Source organism: Schistocerca americana, chromosome 6 (assembly GCF_021461395.2).
Source record: "Schistocerca americana isolate TAMUIC-IGC-003095 chromosome 6, iqSchAmer2.1, whole genome shotgun sequence".
In the NCBI taxonomy this organism is placed as follows: Eukaryota; Metazoa; Arthropoda; class Insecta; order Orthoptera; family Acrididae; genus Schistocerca; species Schistocerca americana.
In genome coordinates, this window is record NC_060124.1 from 559,192,421 (window position 1) to 559,212,184 (window position 19,764).

General features: G+C 37.8%; 1 protein-coding gene across 1 annotated transcript in view; it reads right to left on the reverse strand.

The window, feature by feature from the left end:
- Window positions 1-831: 831 nt before the first annotated feature.
- LOC124619614 overlaps window positions 832-19,764 on the reverse strand; it is a 34,125-nt gene continuing 15,192 nt past the window's right edge. The window contains exon 2 of the mRNA XM_047146120.1: window positions 832-1,875. Coding sequence (XP_047002076.1) covers window positions 1,507-1,875 — 369 coding nt within the window. The 3' untranslated portion in view covers window positions 832-1,506. The remainder of the gene's footprint in view (window positions 1,876-19,764) is intronic.

Below are 19,764 nucleotides of genomic sequence, written 5' to 3' on the forward strand. Positions count from 1 at the left end.
TCAACAAAAATGTCATCAATACCACATTTTTCTTTTGTAATTCTTCATCCCACTCTCTCATGACTTTGTCTAGTACATAATTGAAGAAAGCAGGTGAGAGCCCATCGTCAGCCCACACTCCTGTGTTAGTTCTGAAGGACTCCAAAACTTCTCCTAAGAATGTAACTCTTGAAGTTGTGCCTATGAGTACCTGTTTGACTAACTGTATGGCAGTTTTATTGATAACTGCTTCTTTTAGGGTTAGGAATACTGTCTATCTGTCATAGGCCTTTTTGAACTCGAAGGTAAATTTGCTGTGGACACAATATGCTTTTCCTGAACCCCACTTGGTACGCACCAGTTGTATGTTTTACTTGATCTTCTATCTTATTCAATAGTGTTTTAGATATAATTTTGTAGATACTGGAAGTAAAGATACACCTGGTAATTGATGGTGTCTATCCTTTCTTGTTTCCTGTGTAGTGGACTTATCGTTGCTTGTCCATTTATTCGGTGTTCATTCTTTTCTCCCCAGCAATTTTTAATAACCTCAGGAATGGTTTCAGTACACTGTGTTATACAGAATAAAATATGAATATATAAAAACATGTAATTATGGTGAAATGTGTAAATATATATAATGACAAAATGAAATAGATCAACTGTGAGAACATAAATCATCAACATTTTTACTTTTCAAGTCCATAGTAGAGCACAAAATTAATATGTAATTACATAAAAAAATCTGGGCTCTAGTCAGCTTCACCGTAGTCCATGAACTTCAATGCATGACAAATAGTCATTAGTTTATTAGGTAACTGAGTCTTTTGATGATTATTACAAAAGTCAATAGACTTTACAAGAGTACTTTTTATTTGTAACTCAAGGGAATCACTTGTAATTTATTACTTTAGTGGAAATCTTTGCAAGTTGTAAAGTAAAATATTACTCTGTACTTATGTAACTTGAAGAGATACACATTTCTTTGTCAGTTTAATACAAATAACCAGTGTTATTTTACAAAGAAAAGTACAATGAGATGCTTTTATGACACACAATAACTAACTATTCTAAATCAAGACATAATCTAGCCTATAAAAGAAACCAGTGTTAAACATACATAGGTTCTAAGCAGAAAATGCTTGTAATGCTAAGTAAGAAGTCACTTATGGTAATTTGAATTGTTATGTGACATGCATTATCTCTGCTACTGACAAATCATTTAGTCACGTGTCTGCTGAAAATTCATGCACAATTTTCATACCACTGTCACATAAGTTTATGGTATTTATTGAATGACACAGTTTAATACAGTTTCATTATCTACCATTTGTCATGAGCACATTCTGACACATCCAGTAATCTTACTTCCTGTCAACCAAACATTTCTAGCACAGTGGTTACATTGCAAAAACCCATTTCCTCTGCCTTGATGCTTCTGAAAGTTGGTACTTTCAGAGCACTTCACTTTATGATATGCAAAAACAGATTTAGAAATAAATGGAACATCTTTGTATAAATATTTAGTTAAGGTATGTATTTGCCCATATATTTCACTGATGGTGTAGTCATTCCTGGGAAGACTACTTTTCCATCTACCTTGTAATCATTATATGCCATTTCAGTCAACAACTCGTAGCCTGCACGCTGTGCTTGTTTTTGAGAAGCCATGGCAGTGAATGCTGTAGCTGTTACCTTCAGTCCAACACCTTTCACAAGCTTAAATCGAGTGCGTAAGATCTCAAGTCCCACATTTTGCCCTCTGTATTTGGGTAATACAGTTAGTCCCACAGCACTCATGTAGTGGTCCACTCCATAATGTTCAAATACATCAAGTCGCTTTGGTAGATCTTCCATCAGCATGCGCCAAATTTTTCGCATTGCCTCACCTTTCAACTACAAAAATAAACATACATTAATTTTTATTTCCTTAGTTATGGGCATTGTATTTACTTGATTTAATTTCACATTTCTTGTGACATATAAATTTGAAACTATCTGATATTGCTTGTATTAGTTACATAAATGTGAGACAGTACATTGCTATTAGTTCCATTTGTGAAAACAGAGAGAGAAGAAAGAAGAAATTTCTGACTGTAAAATATACAATTGAATGAAATATTTAATTAAAGAAAGTATTTCAACACATATTTTACATGTCGTTTAGTGATTCCAGAGAAATAATATGATATGGCAGCAACACAGTAGTATTTTTTTTCTGTATTAATTTCAGTTTACTTTTGCAGACCCCTTTGCTTTATAAGAAATCTGCCCCTGTAGCAGACAGTGAAGTTTGCTGTTGTGGTGGAACTTAACCTGAGATAGCTGGTTTGAATTTGGGAAGTAGAAGAAATTTTCTTCACTGTGTATGACTAGTAATGGAAAGATAGAGTCAGCGTAAAATTCCTGAAAGTGCACCTTGCAGCAATGTCTTCAATATAAATTTAGTTTAAAAAGCTTCCATGATGTCTCACGTGGCAAAATCAGGATGATGTGTCCATCAGATAAGGGTGTTGGGCACAATATCCCCTTGTGTGCCAAAACTGGCTTTCACCATTTCCCTTCCTCTTGGTGGAAACCAAGAGGCAATACTACAGTGAATAAGTGTATATCAGATGCTGGTCAATACAGATACACAACTAGCACTTCAAAACTGGTCAGAAGAAGGCAGTCACAAATTTCTTCCATGATATGTGGTTTTTGGGTCTACCTTGATGCAAAACTTTGTTTGTGATCCTAGACACTTTTGGGGATAATTTTACTATCATCAGTGATTTCCCCCTCCACCTTTACATGCCATAGCATTGACAACAGTTTTTTCCTCAAAGAGTATGCCACGTGATAGGCTTTACGCACTATATGACTGCTTGGAAACTTCATATCTTAGTATAAAAACGCAGGTAATAAGTTATCTGGAATGATTGTGTAACTTCTATTAGCTGAGTTTCAGTTCCTGTGAATGTCATTTCTACACGTTATCACTGAGAACCATGTCTGTTGCTGACAGGCAATCACCTGTCACAAACAGGCTGCAATGCTAGTATAGTTTTGAAAGTAGTCAGAAAAAGTTACTTCTAAGATATTAATTTTTTTAATGGAACTTGTAGCTTATGTGGTGCAACATTTGTTGTTACATCATTCTTCTGTAAGTGGTCAGCATTCAGCCCTGTTTAAATATGAATAACCAGTAGAAAGGTGCATTTTGTATGTTCAGATTATATAGTGCACATAACTTATGAGACCATGCTATCTGATAAAAACCAAACTAAAATCAGAGGAGGATTTTTTTACATTAATTCTAAAGTGTTTTGCAATCTTTGAAGACTTACTTAGCAAGGAAGCAACTATTTTTTTTAGCAGTGAATTCACATCTTTTTTAATTAAAACCTATTTTTTGTAGAGACAATTTTAAAGTTCTCACAAAAGCAGCTAATATTTATTGTAAATTTTTTTTTTTTTTTTTTTTTTTTTTTTTTTTTTTTTTTTTTTTTTTTTTTTTTTTTTTTGCAGGGAGACACCAACTGGTGTCTTTTGCAAACGTCATAGCATTTTTTTACAAGTTTAATACAGTCATATATACATATATGATTACATATACATGATACAAATGTACCATTGTACCTAATAAGGCACAATATTGGGTGTTACATCGTACCTATTACAAATATTCAGATTTTACACACACACACACACACACACATATATATACAAAATAATTTATTTTAGTTTAATATTAATATTCACTTAAAGAATATAAACACTTGTCAATCAAGAAATATTTCAGTTTCACTTTGAATAAGTTCCCTTTGTGGCACCTTATAGAGCTCGGTAATCTGTTGTACCATATTTGACCACTAATGCATGGACTATGGTCTGTTGTTTTTAATTTTGTTCTTTGTCTGTAGTAGCAGTCTTTATTTCTTGTATTATAGGCATGCATATCAGAGCACTTTGTTGCTTTGTTTTGATGTGTCACAAAAAATATAATTAATTTGTAAAGATACAGTGAGTAGACTGTGAGGTATTTATGATGAATAAAGATTTCCCTGCATGAATCTCTATACCCTAATCCATGGATAATTCTGATTGCTCTTTTCTGTAGGGTTAATATTCTGTTCATATGTATGTCGGCAGCACAACCCCATATCTCTATCCCGTAATTAATCTGTGCAAAAATGGTTCCATAATAAATTGTTTTTAATGTCTGATGTGGGACTACTTTTGATAACTGGCTGATTCGATGTAATGAACTGCTGATTTTATTGCATAAAAATTTGATATGGTTTACCCATCTTAGATTTTCATCTAGGTGAATGCCTAGAAATCTGCAGCCTTCTGTGTCCACTACTTCAGTTCCACCTATGCCACTGATAGAGGTTTGGTGTGAGTTTGTAAGTTTAAATGGCAATAACTGAGATTTACTGATATTAACTTTCAAACCTCGATCTTGGAAATAAGTAGTTATTTGACGTAGGCCCTCAGTTGCTACCAATGTTAACTCATCATTTTGTTTACCAAGAAATAACAGTGAGGTACTGTCTGCATAGGTTACCAATTGGGAGTTGAAAGGTTGCTCTATATCATTTATGTACACTAGGAAAAGGAAAAGGCCCAAAATTGAGCCCTGGGGTACACCTTGCGTGACTGTCTCATATTTGGACTGGAAATTAATGATCTGATTATTGATTTTGTAAGTCAGCTTTGTACACTGCTTGCGGTTAAATAAATATGTAGCCAGCAATTGCATGGATGCAGCATTTACATTGTATGACTCAAGTTTACTTAAAAGTAACTCATGGTTTACCGAGTCAAAGGCTTTAGTGAGGTCTAGAAATATGCCAGCTGTTTGCATTCCTTGATCAAGGGCACCATACGTTTTGTGAAGAAATTCCGTAATTGCTGTGATAGTACTATGATCCTTTCGGAATCCATGTTGTGTGCTTGTTAGGAACTTTTTTTTCAAGAAATAGTCACTAAGTTGTGTCAGCAGCACAACTTCAAATACTTTGCTGAAGACAGGTATTAATGATATGGGCCTGAAATTTGAAACCTCTTCCTTGGATCCTTTTTTATGCACTGGTTTAGCTGTGCTCCATTTCAATACATTTGGAAATGTATGTTCTCTAATAATGCAGTTTACCAGGTGGGTGAATATTTTAACTAATTCCTTATTACATTTTTTAATCACGATGCTACTCAAACCATCCCATCCAGATGAGTACTTATTCTTTAGGTTATTTATTATCCTGCCTATTTCTTTTTCACTTACTTGTTTGAATTCAAAAGGTGGCTCTTCAAAGGGGCAGAGCTTTACCTCACTACTCACAATTGTGTTATTAACTGGACTAACAGCTGCAGATATAAAGTATTTATTGAAAACATTGCAGACTTTATTAGGATCTTTAATTGTGTTTCCTTCATGTCCTATATTTACAATTTCAGTTTCCGGGCTCGGGTTTGGCTTTGCGAAATTGATTTACAATTCTCCAGGAGGTCTTGGCTATATTGTCTGACTGAGCTATTTCGCTGCTGTATATCTGTTTTCTTAGATTTGAAAGCTCTTTCTTAAAGATTTTCTTGGCTTCATTGTGCTTGGCCTTAAAAACCTGCAGGTTTGTTGACTTGTGTAACACATCCAGGTCCTGGATGTTTTGCCTGAGTTTTATCACATTTGCTGGAAGTATCAGTCTGTTGGTTTTTGCACTTTGGTTATGGGTGAACACTCTTTGTATTTTTTTTACAGGGCAGCATCTGTCAAAGTGTCTTAGCATAGTATCATAGAATTTGGCCCATTTGTTTTCAGATCCTTCAGTCTGGTAAACCAGATCCCAGTCCTCTATAGCTTTTAAAAAAAATAAAAAACGTTCCTGTGAAATAAGTACAAAAGACACCAAAAATAAAGTCAGTTAATTTGGAAGTGTACATCTGTGAAATCAACATTTACTGCTGGATAACATTTAATACTGTATTCTTGTGCTTTGTAACACAAATGGATCATCTGTAACATACTGTTTACAAAGTGATCAACAATTAAGACAGTACTGCTCAAGCACTGGAGGTAATCCAGTGTGTGAGAAGGGTTTCTGTGACAACGTATTACAAGTCTGAACTGGTCCCAGGAATGCTCATTTGATTCCTGCCTTCTGGAGGGAGGTGATCATGAGGTGACTACGGCGTGCTCATGCTTTATTGTATTGAAAGACAAAGCCCAATGCTGAAATGTTGATTATGGGACTGGCCAGTAGGCTGGAGAATCCTCTTCAGATTGTCCTCAGGCCTCAGATTACCATCAGTAGTGATGAGAGGTGTCTGGCAACTGTAAATGACAATTCCAAAGCAAGACTGACCCACCTTCCTGGGACTGCATGCCTGAGATATGCATTGGGACTGTTGTGATGTCAGTAGTTAACAGTGATTCCAGAATAACACAGCTCTCTATTTACAATCACAGAATTTATATTACAAGGAATTTAGAATAAGTAAGATCACAAATATCAGTATTACATTAAATCTAAGGTATATGCGTCTTTGTCTAAATGGTTCCCAATATCCTCTCCATCCTGGTCAACTTCCAGCAGGGGTGGGTACCAGCTGAATTGAATGTGCCATCTGTTGCTCTTATGGTGTGCATAATACTACTGTCCTTATTTTGCTGTCTCATCTCTCAACACTCAATTCCATTTTCCATTTCCTCCAAATATGTCATGTCATGGATATCCATCCACATAACCAGGCTGGAAGTTAATACACCTTGTGGACTGGCTCATAATTTTTCAAAAGCTAAGTTTCATGGGCTATTCCTCAGTCCATCTTTTTCAGAAGTTGCCTGCTTGTTTTATATATAGTTTGAATACCTTGGTCAGTATTGTGACTAGGGATCCTGCACACTCGGTTTGCTAGACAAACAATCAAACAACTTGTATTAATGAGTTTTATTACAAAAGACAATTACCACTACTTAAATTTGAATGAGTCACAAGCAAAGGGTGACATGCAAAACAATCAGTCTTCTTCAGTATAGACAAACACAAGGCTGTGCTACATAGAGATAGTTAATGAAGTTGCTAAGGCTGACGCTGCTATCAAAGAGGGCTGCCACCAGTCAGGCATGGTGCTTAGGTCCTCTACATGTAGGAGCCACTGCTGTCACGTTGTTGTCCTGGAGGGAGGTCGGTCGGCCTGCGATTGGCTGACCTATTCTCACAGCCTTCCCTTCCTTGTCATTCCTGACTGGTGTGCCAGTGCTGACTGTATGCCATAACAGTCAGCTTGTGTGTGACTTTAGGTTCATATCCAGTAGGGAACACTTATTAACTGGTCACTTTTCAGAAAGTTCTACATTATCTCAATGAGATACAAGCATTGCAAAGGCAAAGCCTTGAGTGTGGCTTCAGTTGTGTGAGATTGCAGTCATTTGTGTGTCAGATGCATTTGTTGTGGCTATCTGTGACTCAGAATCTCCACTATATGGTGAGTAGCAACTTTGCTTTTCATAATATTGTTAGAAATAAGCCATAAGCATACTACAGTTTTGATGCTGTCCAAGGTGGTGTAGAGTAGTTCTGCAGTTAATCTGGATCAGCCCAGCACTTTCTGTGAGAATTGTTTGATAGTGCCCACCATTCTCTCATATGATCCTTTCCACCAAGGAGTGATGAACTTCCATTTTTGACAAGGAAGCAATGGGCCCCTAAGGTGGGCAGTGAGTTCCGTATTTCAGACAATCTGCATTGGTTGTGTTAAAGGCCTTTGCATTGTTGGTGTAAATGGTGTGCAGCAATCCATGTCTGTTAGCAGTTCTCTGTAAGACCATTGTAAATACATCGGTGTTCATATTGGAGTTCAGTTCTAAATGTATTGCATGCACTGTTGCACAAGTGAAGAGTGTTGTATAGATCTTTTGCATGACTATACCAGTCATGATGTAGACCTCTCTACATCAAGACAGGCATGACCAGGCCAGTGACAGTAGAGGGCTTGGATGATCCCATTCAATCTACATGTGTGGAAGTTTCAGTCTGTTGTCCTTTTGCATGATAAATATGTATGCAAGACCTTTTTAATGATTTGACAACCTTTAAGTATGCAAAACTCTTTCCGAAGTTTGGATAACACAGTTCAGACACCAACACGATGAGGATCAATATGGTTTTGAAAGCTGAGGAGTCTGATAAAGTGATGTGACACATCAGGAAGTACTGAATGATGCTGCTCACTGATGAAATCCACAAACATAATCTACCTCCCAGAAAAGGGCTTATCTTCATAAAGTATGTTATGTGTGAAGCAAAAGATCCAGCCCGTTGTATGAATTACTCTCCAGTATAAACTGAATTTGGAAATGTCTGCAAGGCTGGAAGGTGTAATAAGTGCCATCACATGCTTTATGTTTCTTTTCTCTTCTGGGATGTCATGATTCATGTTTCTGAGTAGTAGAGATCCAACATTCTTCTGGGAATCTAAGCCATGGTGGTCCTTTCCACTAAATATGCACAGATTGAATTTTGTTGCCAAGAAATACCCATGTTTGGTGATCTGTTGGATTATCATTTCCAGGACAACATATCCATTGACTAGCAGACATGTATGTGTGAATTTCTGTTACACTGTTACAGATGAAAGTCTTACGTTGATTAGCATCACTGCCTATACGACCTAAGGACTCTGTAAGTTTGAGTGATGAACTGCAGCTGGTGTCAAGGCAAACTGTGTGAATCAATTAATTTCTTTTGCAAGAGATTTTAACTGGATTGAAATTAAAGCTCAGATAGTGCCACCATTTGTATGTGCACTGTCTAGATTTTACATGCAAAATCATGTTTCTCTGGAATGTTTTTGAAGTGTGCCACTTATATACCTTAAACTTGTACAAATCAGTTCAAACTTTGCACAAAGGTAGATAAATGGATAAAGTCAAAACAACTTTTTTTATCCAGTAATCTTTATCCATTGTCAAGATATGATGACTTATTGGGGAATAGTTACTGCACAAGGCCACTGCACCACTGTGCTTTGCAGGATGGAGCAGCTACTGGCCAGTCACAACAAGCCCCCTGCCAATCTGAGCCACGGTGCCCGTACCTGACCACACCTTTGAGTCACTGCCAACAGCTATCACACGAGAGTCTCTATGAGCAAAGACCGTAACTGATAATGGAGCATTTCTGATTTCACAGCTACCACGGAACTGGCAGTATGCACCAGCATCCTGCATGCCATGTCAAACCGACCTCCTGGCATAACTGAAAGACCTGAGCCAAAATAAGACCCCTAGACTAGACAACATTACCTCAGAATTATTGAGTTAATTGACAGAGCCATGGCAAAATTATTCCTCCTGATACGCAAGGTACATGAGTCAGGTGAAACACCCTCATGCTTCAAGAAGATTGAAAATGTGTGCTGGACCAGGACTTGAACACTCGTTTTCCACAACTTTGGCTATTCATGTATACCTCCACGACCAATCCAAACCTCCATATGTCTTAGTGTCTGCATCATGTACCACTTGCACATTATTTGATGCCCACACAGTGAGAGACAATATTATTGTTCATCAGTTTGCCTTTGCTTTCCTTTGGCCTGTCTGAGGGATGCTCGCATCAAACTATACAGACACTGCAGGAACTGTACTTCATGTCAAAGGAAAGGTAAACTGATGAGTAAACACATTGTCGCTCTCTGTGTGGAAATCATATAATGTGTGAGCAGTATGGGAAGCACACAATAGGACATCTCGAAATTTGGAACTGTACTGGAGGCATGTTTGCATAGCCAAAGTGATTAAGGTAACAGCACACAATGAGCAGGAAATCCAGGTCTGACTCCTGGTCTGGTACAAATTTTCATATGTCTGTAGTTACTGGTACTGTTGGTCTATGACCATATTCACAATTTGCAAATACATTTCATGTATTTAATATGGTTGTAAATTGCAAGCAGGGCCTGTTCCTTCAAACATGTGTGCATGTCTGAAGGACATTTGCATCAAGCTATAGAGATACTGTAAAAATATAGGCACTGCAATAACTGTATTCAAGAAGAATGTAATAATTCCAGTTCCAAAGAGAGCGAATGATGACAGCTGTGAGCATTACCAAAGCTGTTTAATAACTCATGGCTGCAAAATACTGACATGAATTATTTGCCACAGACAGAGAAGCCAATAGAAGCCAACTTCGAGGACTTGTCTTAGATGATACAGTGAAAAAAGAACCTATATTTCAAACAACAGAAAATCCAGGATGGAATGTAACAATACTATGAAAAGGAAAGTAGCTCTCACCATATAGCACAGATGCTGAGTCACAGATAAGCACAACAAAAAGACTGTCACAAATAAATAAAAGCTTTTGGCCATTAAGGCCTTCATCAACAATACACACACACACACACACACACATACACACACATAAACACACACACACACACACACACACACACACACACACAGACGCACACACACACACACACACACACACGACCGCAGTCTCAGGCAACTGAAACCACACTGCGAGCAGCAGCACCAGTGCATGATGGGAGTGGCAACTGGGTAGGGGTAAGGAGGGGGCTGTGGTGGGGAGGGGGAGGGATAGTATGGTGGACAGTGAAGTGCTACAGGTTAGATGGAGGGGCTGGGGAGAGGTGGAGAGGGGGGGGGGGGGGAAGTAGTGGAAAAGGAGAGAAGTAAAAAGACTGAGTGTGATAGTGGAATGATGGCTGTGTAGCGCTGGAGTGGGAACAGGGAAGGGGCTGGATGGGTGAGGTCAGTGACTAACGAAAGTTGAGGCCAGGAGGGTTATGTGAATGTAGGATGTCTTGCAGGGAGAGTTCCCATCTGTGCAATTCAGGAAAGCTGGTGTTGGTGGGAAGGATCCATATGGCACAGACTGTGCATGTGGGAGGTGGTGGGAGACTGGAAAGACGCCCCCCCCCTCTCCACCTCTCCCCTGCCTTTCCATCTAACCTGCAGCACTTCACTGTCCACCACCTCCACCATACTATCCCTCCCCCTCTCTGCCCCAGCCCCCTCCTTACCACTACCCAGTTGTCACTCCCATCATGCACTGGTGCTGCTGCTCACAGTGTGGTTTCAGTTGCCTGAGACAGCTGTCATGTGTGTGAGTTGGGTTTGCATGCTTTTGTGTGTGTGTGTGTGTGTGTGTGTGTGTGTGTGTGTGTGTGTGTGTGTGTGTGTGTATTGTTGATGAAGGCCGTAATGGCTGAAAGCTTTATTTATTTGTGACAGTCTTTTTGTTGTGCCTATCTGTGACTCATGTACTTGAGGACAATGTTATGGAAATGGAAGAGGATGTAGATGAAGATGAAATGGGAGATACGATACTGCGTGAAGAGTTTGACAGAGCCCTGAAAGACATGAGTCGAAACAAGGCCCCGGGAGTAGACAACATTACATTGGAACTACTGACGGCCTTTGGAGAGCCAGTCCTGACAAAACTCTACCATCTGGTGAGCAAGATGTATGAAATAGGCGAAATACCCTCAGACTTCAAGAAGAATATAATAATTCCAATCCCAAAGAAAGCAGGTGTTGACAGATGTGAAAATTACCGAACAATCAGTTTAATAAGCCACAGCTGCAAAATACTAACACGAATTCTTTACAGACAAATGGAAAAACTAGTGCAAGCCGACCTCGGGGAAGATCAGTTTGGATTCCGTAGAAACACTGGAACACGTGAGGCAATACTGACCTTACGACTTCTCTTAGAAGAAAGATTAAGGAAAGGCAAACCTACATTTCTAGCATTTGTAGACTTAGAGAAAGCTTTTGACAATGTTGACTGGAATACTCTCTTTCAAACTCTAAAGGTGGCAGGGGCAAAATACAGGGAGCGGCAGGCTATTTACAATTTGTACAGAAACCAGATGGCAATTATAAGAGTCGAGGGACATGAAAGGGAAGCTGTGGTTGGGAAGGGAGTAAGACCGGGTTGTAGTCTCTCCCCGATGTTATTCAATCTGTATATTGAGCAAGCGGTAAAGGAAACAAAAGAAAAATTTGGAGTAGGTATTAAAATCCATGGAGAAGAAATAAAAACTTTGAGGTTCGCCGATGACATTGTAATTCTGTCAGAGACAGCAAAGGACTTGGAAGAGCAGTTGAATGGAATGGACAGTGTCTTGAAAGGAGGATATAAGATGAACATCAACAAAAGCAAAACGAGGATAATGGAATGTAGTCGAATTAAGTCGGGTGATGCTGAGGGAATTAGATTAGAAAATGAGACACTTAAAGTAGTAAAGGAGTTTTGCTATTTGGGGAGCAAAATAACTGATGATGGTCGAAGTAGAGAGGATATAAAATGTAGACTGGCAATGGCAAGGAAAGCGTTTCTGAAGAAGAGAAATTTGTTAACATCAAGTATAGATTTAAGTGTCAGGAAGTCATTTCTGAAAGTATTTGTATGGAGTGTAGCCATGTATGGAAGTGAAACATGGACGATAAATAGTTTGGACAAGAAGAGAATAGAAGCTTTTGAAATGTGGTGATACAGTAGAATGCCGAAGATTAGATGGGTAGACCACATAACTAATGAGGAAGTATTGAATAGGATTGGGGAGACGAGAAGTTTGTGGCACAACTTGACCAGAAGAAGGGATCGGTTGGTAGGACATGTTCTGAGGCATCAAGGGATCACCAATTTAGTATTGGAGGGCAGTGTGGAGGGTAAAAATCGTAGAGGGAGACCAAGAGATGAATACACTAAGCAGATTCAGAAGGATGTAGGTTGCAGTAGGTACTGGGAGATGAAGAGGCTTGCACAGGATAGAGCAGCATGGAGAGCTGCATCAAACCAGTCTCAGGACTGAAGACCACAACAACAACATCTGTGACTCAGCATCTGCACTATATGGTGAGTAGCAACTTTCCTTTTCATAATGTTGTTACATTCCATTCTGGATTCAACATTGGGAATCTATTACAAACCTTGCACACCACAACACTGTCTGGCATAACCAATTCCATAAAAGAAAACAATAGCATTAAATTAACTATGTAGGCTTCTGAGTGTGGTACCATGTCATTGTACAAAATACTTTAGTTGCAAACTGTAGAACCAGCATTTAGACCACATTACAATGGCATTCCTCAGGGCAAGGCAGGTTTGTGTGGAGGAAAGGTGCCTCTGTTTACTGTAGACGATCAGTGTCAATATGTCATTTTTGTGATACTTTATTGGCCCTAGAATATAGTAGGCTAGTCATGACAAAAGGGAGAGGGTAGGACAGAAGCTATATGTGGACTAGCCAGCTTGTCAGTGATTGATGATAGTCTGCAAATCAATGCTCGATTTTTGATGGGCATATTTTTCTTCCTGGCGTGCACGGAAATGCACTGACAGTCCCTCTATATCTGTTTATTAAGGCTGTCAGGTATGTGTCCTGTGAGGCTTCTGTCCCACAACTGCTTGTGGCCTGTTGGACAAAGACAGACAGCAGCCAGGACGCTGGAAGTTTGTAGCCTTCCTCTCTACTGATACCATGTGGCTGCTCGATAATTCAAGTCGCTTCTCGAATTTTGTATTGACAAGTCCATTCAGATTCGGTTTCAGATTCAGATTCTTTATTAGTCATTCAGCATTGTTACATGCAATAGACTTCGTCAGTTCACTTAACCTATTAATTTTACAAAAAAAAAAAAATTTACATATTTAAGTTGATATTGGGCATTTCTAAAAATTCTTCTAATGAATAGAATGGATTAGTTAACAAGAAGTTATGAACATTGTCTTTAAATAATTTGTCAGGCTTGATTGACCCATTTTTAGACAATTTGTTATATATTTTAATTGCCATATACTTATGACTATTGTTAGTTTTAGCTAATCTATTTTGTGGCAACAGCAGAGAAGTACACGTTCTTGTATAGTAGCCATGTCTTTCATTTGTTACACTTAAATTAGGTAGTTCAGCAAGTATGTAGTTAACACTGTCAAGAATATATAAATTAATGACTGTTAAAATTCTATATTTAGTGGACAATGGTTTACAATGTGTTCTATTATCTACCTTAGCCATTACTCTGATTGCTTTCTTCTGGATCACCATGATTTCATTTATTTTTCTGCTGTTTCCCCAGAGTATTAACCCATACCTTAAAACAGATTGAAAAAAGGCAAAGTACGCTGTCCTTACGTACTCAAATGTCACACAACACATCAGTCTCTTCAACAAATATATAACTCTCGACAACCTAACCACTATGTGATCAACATGAGAGTTCCATGTTAGACTGTTGTCAAGTACAATACCTAAAAACTTTGCCTTTTGTTTTTCTATTTTTGTAGTCTTTGATAGACTGAACCACATATTCTGGGTCTTTTCCTCATTTAATAGCAGACCATTGGCATTAAACCATGATGTTGCATTTCCTTTTGCCAATTTCATATCACTTACAAGGTTATCAAGTACATGGTTTACAGATAGAAAAGTTGTGTCATCTGCATACATATATGTCTTTACATCTATATTTCCTGGTAAATCATTTATGTGTACAAGGAAAAGAAGTGGTCCCAATTTAGATCCCTGTGGCACTCCATGTTGAACCTCGAGTATGTTTGACAGATGACTCTTTCACCAGCACACGGGTCTCCTGGGACAATATAGGCTGTCCACAGTTGTGATGGTGTTCCCCTGTCACTGATTTATTGTGATAATCGCACATAGTGTTCATGTTCGCCTACATGTGTGCTAACTGCCTCTATTATGTTTTGGATTCTGTGGCTGCTGTGAAAAATTAGTTTAAAAATTCATCAGCGGAGGATGTTACATAACCGTTCACTGACACTCTTCACATGTTGTAAATGCACTACTGGAAGATTCTCTTCCTTGCCTTCTACTTTTGTTGTGTTTTGGTTGACCTTGGTTATCTTTCTTATAACGTTGTTGTCATAGTCATTGGCACAAAACATGTGGTACAGCTCCTTCAATTCTTCTTTGATGCTGTCAGTGTCACTTATCTGGCAGACACAGGCACTCTGCATGTGAAAAACTGAATACTTCCGAGAAGGGTGATGGTGCTGTTACCAATTCGTATGTTGGTTTCCAGTACACTTTGTGTCCCAGTGTACCATCTGCAGTTCTATATACTTCCACATCCAAAAATGGTAATGCACCATTGTTTTCAGTTTTTTGAGTGAACTGTATGTTCTTATGCAGATTCTTTAAAGAAAGAAGCTTCTAAACACCACCTCCCCTTGTGGCCAGCTAATGAATGTGTTGTCTACATACAGTATCCAGCAACATGGGTGTAAGGGTATAGAAGCTAGAGCTGTTTATTCAAATCCTACCATAAAGATGTCCACAGCAACTGGGGAGAGAGGACAGCCCATTGCCACTCATCTAATTGCTCGTAATATTTTCCCCGCCAGGTGGAGTATGCTGGTTATAGGCATAAACACACTAAATCACAAATATCAGGTGGGTTCTGCTTCTGTAAGATGTGAATGATCTCCTCTGGTATACAGATAACGACTGACTTGATATCAAAACTAACCATAGTATTAGTTGACTGTATCCATTCCTCCTTACTCAGCTGTAAAAACTGAGAAGAATCCTAGCTTCTCTACCTGAACTTAGAGCAAGAATTTACACCACTACTGAGCAAGTTACACCTGCAATGCTACAGTGAAGTTTTGGAAGAAATTGACTTCCAATGAGAAGTGTGCAGGATAACCATTAGAAGCCACATACAACATCTTTAGTTTAAGGTAAAAAAAAACTTTAAGTGTTTTCCTACAAAATAACACTAAGCCCAGCTCTATATCTTCTTTTGATAAATTTATATGAATTTTTAAAGCTGTAAAGTCCTTTTTGAAACATCCTATACAGCTACCATGAAACATCATTATGAATTAAACTTCCATAATTCAACAGTTATATAAATAACTATTTCAACAAAAAATTTAACTTCTAATAGAGCTTCAGCAACAGTAAAGAAGCAAACTTATAAAATAGTCTGACGGCAAGAGAGACACCAATGTCATATGGATACTGAGACCACTTGATGTATGTAGCAAAGGTTGAAACCATAATAGGTTAAATTATCTACTTAAAAATTTGAAAAATTGTGTCAAACTATGTACATTTTTCAGATAACGTGAAGATGGCAATCACACTGAGACATGCTTATTGTAATAAACAATCAAACATGGCCATCTCTTTGGTCTCTCATTATAATATAACAATGTCCTTATCCGGCATATACTACACAGCATCTCAGATGAGTATAAATTATAAATGGTTGCTCTCTTAGAAGTCAAGGAATTTTTGGTGAAGTTACAGTATCATTATGATATCAGAAAGCAGTGCCTTTGGTTTCAGTAAAACAAATAAGATACAAAAGATTGGGTACATCAAGCAAATTATCCTAGAAATATGGACTGGTTATCTTTATAATTTCAGTCTTACGTATTATTAATTAATGTAAGACTTTTGGGTAATAGACTAAAAGTGACATGTTACGACCGAAAGGAAGAGACTAGAAATAGCCAGACATGAGATTGGAGGGGACAATCAGACTGTGAATTCACGAGAGCACGAAATGTGTTAATGTTAATGGTAAAAGCCTATGTGAAGTGTAACATGTGTACTGTGCAGGGATACCATCAGAAATATTGAGAACAATGTTAGTGTAATGACAACGGTGCATGAGCAAAATTAAGTATGAAACTTTAACCGTATACATGCATGTAACTGAATAGTGAACAGTTATTATGTATTTTGAGACTTTGCTAGCAAATAACATCTGGCATCATCAATATGGAAAAAATGGGATTGAGCATATGGCATCGTTGGCCGGGAGGCCCCTATTCGGGGAAGTTTGGCTGCCAAGTGCAAGTCTTTTTTCATTCAACGCCACATTGGGTGACTTGCACACCAGTGATGAGGATGAAATGATGATGAGGACAACACAACACCCAGTCCATGAGCGGAGAAAATCTCCAACTCGGCCGGGAATCGAGCCTGGGCCCACTTGCATGGAAGGCAAGCACATTACCATCGGGCTAAGCAGATGGACATCATCAATATATTTTGTGGGAATAAACTGCCCATAAATGACAATGTTGTATTGTGTTTAATTAACACACATACCTCATCATATCCCAATGCATTTCCACTGTTGAAATTCAAGATTCAGAATTCACAGAGATAGAATGATAGATAAGTTTGACATGGTAAGGAACACATAATATGAAAGCATGTCGATCTGTGCGTCAGATGGGAAATCAATATCAGACATTTTTCATTGATTACAAATTAGTTTTCCCAAACAGTGTGAAAAATGTCAAATGAAAAAATTAACAGCGATAGATACACCGTGTGGAGTGCGGTGTAGGCAAACAGTGAAATGGAGGAGGTGTTGTGGAGATTTGTCAAGATCAGCAACACCAGTAGGCAGTGTGGACGGGAACAGAAGAGTGACAAAAGATGCATCATGCAGTGAAACAGTGAAGTATCACTGTTAGTAGCCACCAGCTGATAGGAATGAGTAACATCTGTGCAGCACATGGCCTCCCAGCATGACAACTTCACAACAAAGTTGAGAGTAGTTTTGCTTAATTTTCAGTGTGTTTTTATCCAAGAACCATGGCAGGAGTAAATAACACTGAGCATACTAGATTCAGCTACAGCTAGTAATGAGGATTTAAGCAATTACTGCAAATTGCTATCTGTATTTGATTTTAGTTTTGGGATGAATGGAAATTTTAATGTAAGCCAAGGGTTAGATGACAGGGTCAGCTCAGCCCCAATTATTAACCAGGTTTGTAGAAAGAGTGATGGAGTTGGTGAAGACACAGAGGACAAGCCAGTGGTTAAACAGGAGATGAATTCTGATACCACAGATAAGTTTTCTGTTTTGCAAAGTATTGTTAGTTTAAGTTCCAAAATAGAGAAGCAAAAAGCTGACCTAGTTTTGAAATAATTAATAGACTGGACCAGCTTAAGACAGACATAATTAGCATACACAGTAATTTCAGTTCAGGTATTAGCAGTTTAAAGAAGGAAATTAATGCATTGAAAAATACTCTTGAAAGTAAATTGGAAAAAGACAGTCTAAAGCTACAATTTGAAATAGTAATTACTGAAAAAAAATGACATTAAGGTTCAAGAAATAAGCAGTCAATGCAATGAAAGGATGAATGTTACAGTTAATTCATGTCAAAAAGATTTCTATGAAACAAAAATTATAAATTTTCAGTAAATAAAGAATATTTGTTGAGTATTATAGATCTGACTAAAATTTAATAAAAACAGTCAGACGCAAATGATTTATGATCAGTAACAGGGGAAGTGGAGAAAGCGTCTGATGATGTGAGTAGACATGAGCAAAGAAGAAATATATTTAAGGTACTAGAAAAGGTTAGTCAAGTTCCTAACATACTTTCTTCAAAGTATACTGTGCCAGCTAAAGCTGTTTTTATTAGTTGTAAGCAGTCTGCTAACATTAAGTCATATAGAAGTGTACAGCCAATTAATACTAGGAAAGGTTCTATGATAGAATTTTTCCATGTCTGAGTAAACAAAGTAGCGTGATTCCTCAAATGTATAAACAACGATATTGGATGTAGAGGACAATCTGCCTGAAAAGACAAGAAACTGTTGCTTCCTGCTCCTAGAAGCAGTATCAAAAAATAATTTAATTATGTGCCAAAAATAAAAAGAGTTACATTGACTGATAGTCACCATATACAAAGAAATTTTGAGCAAATTAATAACAACTATAAAAATTTCAGGGGATACAGGCAAAGAAATGCATCTAGAATTCATGATAGAGTGGAGATGGAGAAACATGTAAGGAGTTCATTGCTCTATGGTTGGTACATCAGTTGACAATTGTGGACTCTCACTGCATGGATATCTGTTTCGTTTCATTCTGGTTTCATTCTTCAGCATCTTTTCTATCCTAAAATAGAATAATCAACAGAAAGAGGTCAAGTAGTATTGTAGGCATTTAACTTATTTGAAATTCAGAACAGAGATGACAAGAAGTAACATAGGTGTAAGGATGTCATTGTATTTGAAGCTGATTTATTTATTTTATTTATTTCCACATCTAGTTCCGTAGGACCAAATTGAGGAGCAAATCTCCAAGTTCATGGAAGGTGTCAATACATGAAATTACAACATAAAAGTAATAATAGATAAAATAAAATGTTCATGAACCCAAGAAAAGTTAAGCCTTTAGTTTAAGTAAACGCAATCAAGAATATAACATAAGAATCAGCTTAATTTTTCAAAGAACTCCTCAGCAGAACAGAAGGACTGACCCATGAGGAAACACTTCAGTTTTGATTTGGAAATGAGTGGATTACTGCCCATATTTTTGAATTCGTATGGTAGCTTATTGAAAATGGATTCAGCAGTATGCTGCACACCTTTCTGCACAAGAGTGAAGGAAGTGTGATCCAACTGCAGATTGGACTTCTGCTGAGTATTAACTGAGTGAAAGCTGCTTAATTCTTGGAAATAAGCTGATATTGTTAACAAGAAATGACAGTAATGAATATATACATTGAGAAGGCAATGTCAAAATACCCAGACTAATGAACAGGGGTCGACAAGAGGTTCATGAACTTACACAACTTACTGCCCGAATCACCCTTTTCTGAGCCAAAAATATCCTCTTAGAAAGGGAAGAGTTACCCCAAAATATAATACCATATGATGTAAGCAAATGAAAATAAGCAAAGTAGACTAACTTTCATGTCAAATGATCACTTACTTCAGACACCTTTCGAACAGTAAAAATGGCAGCAT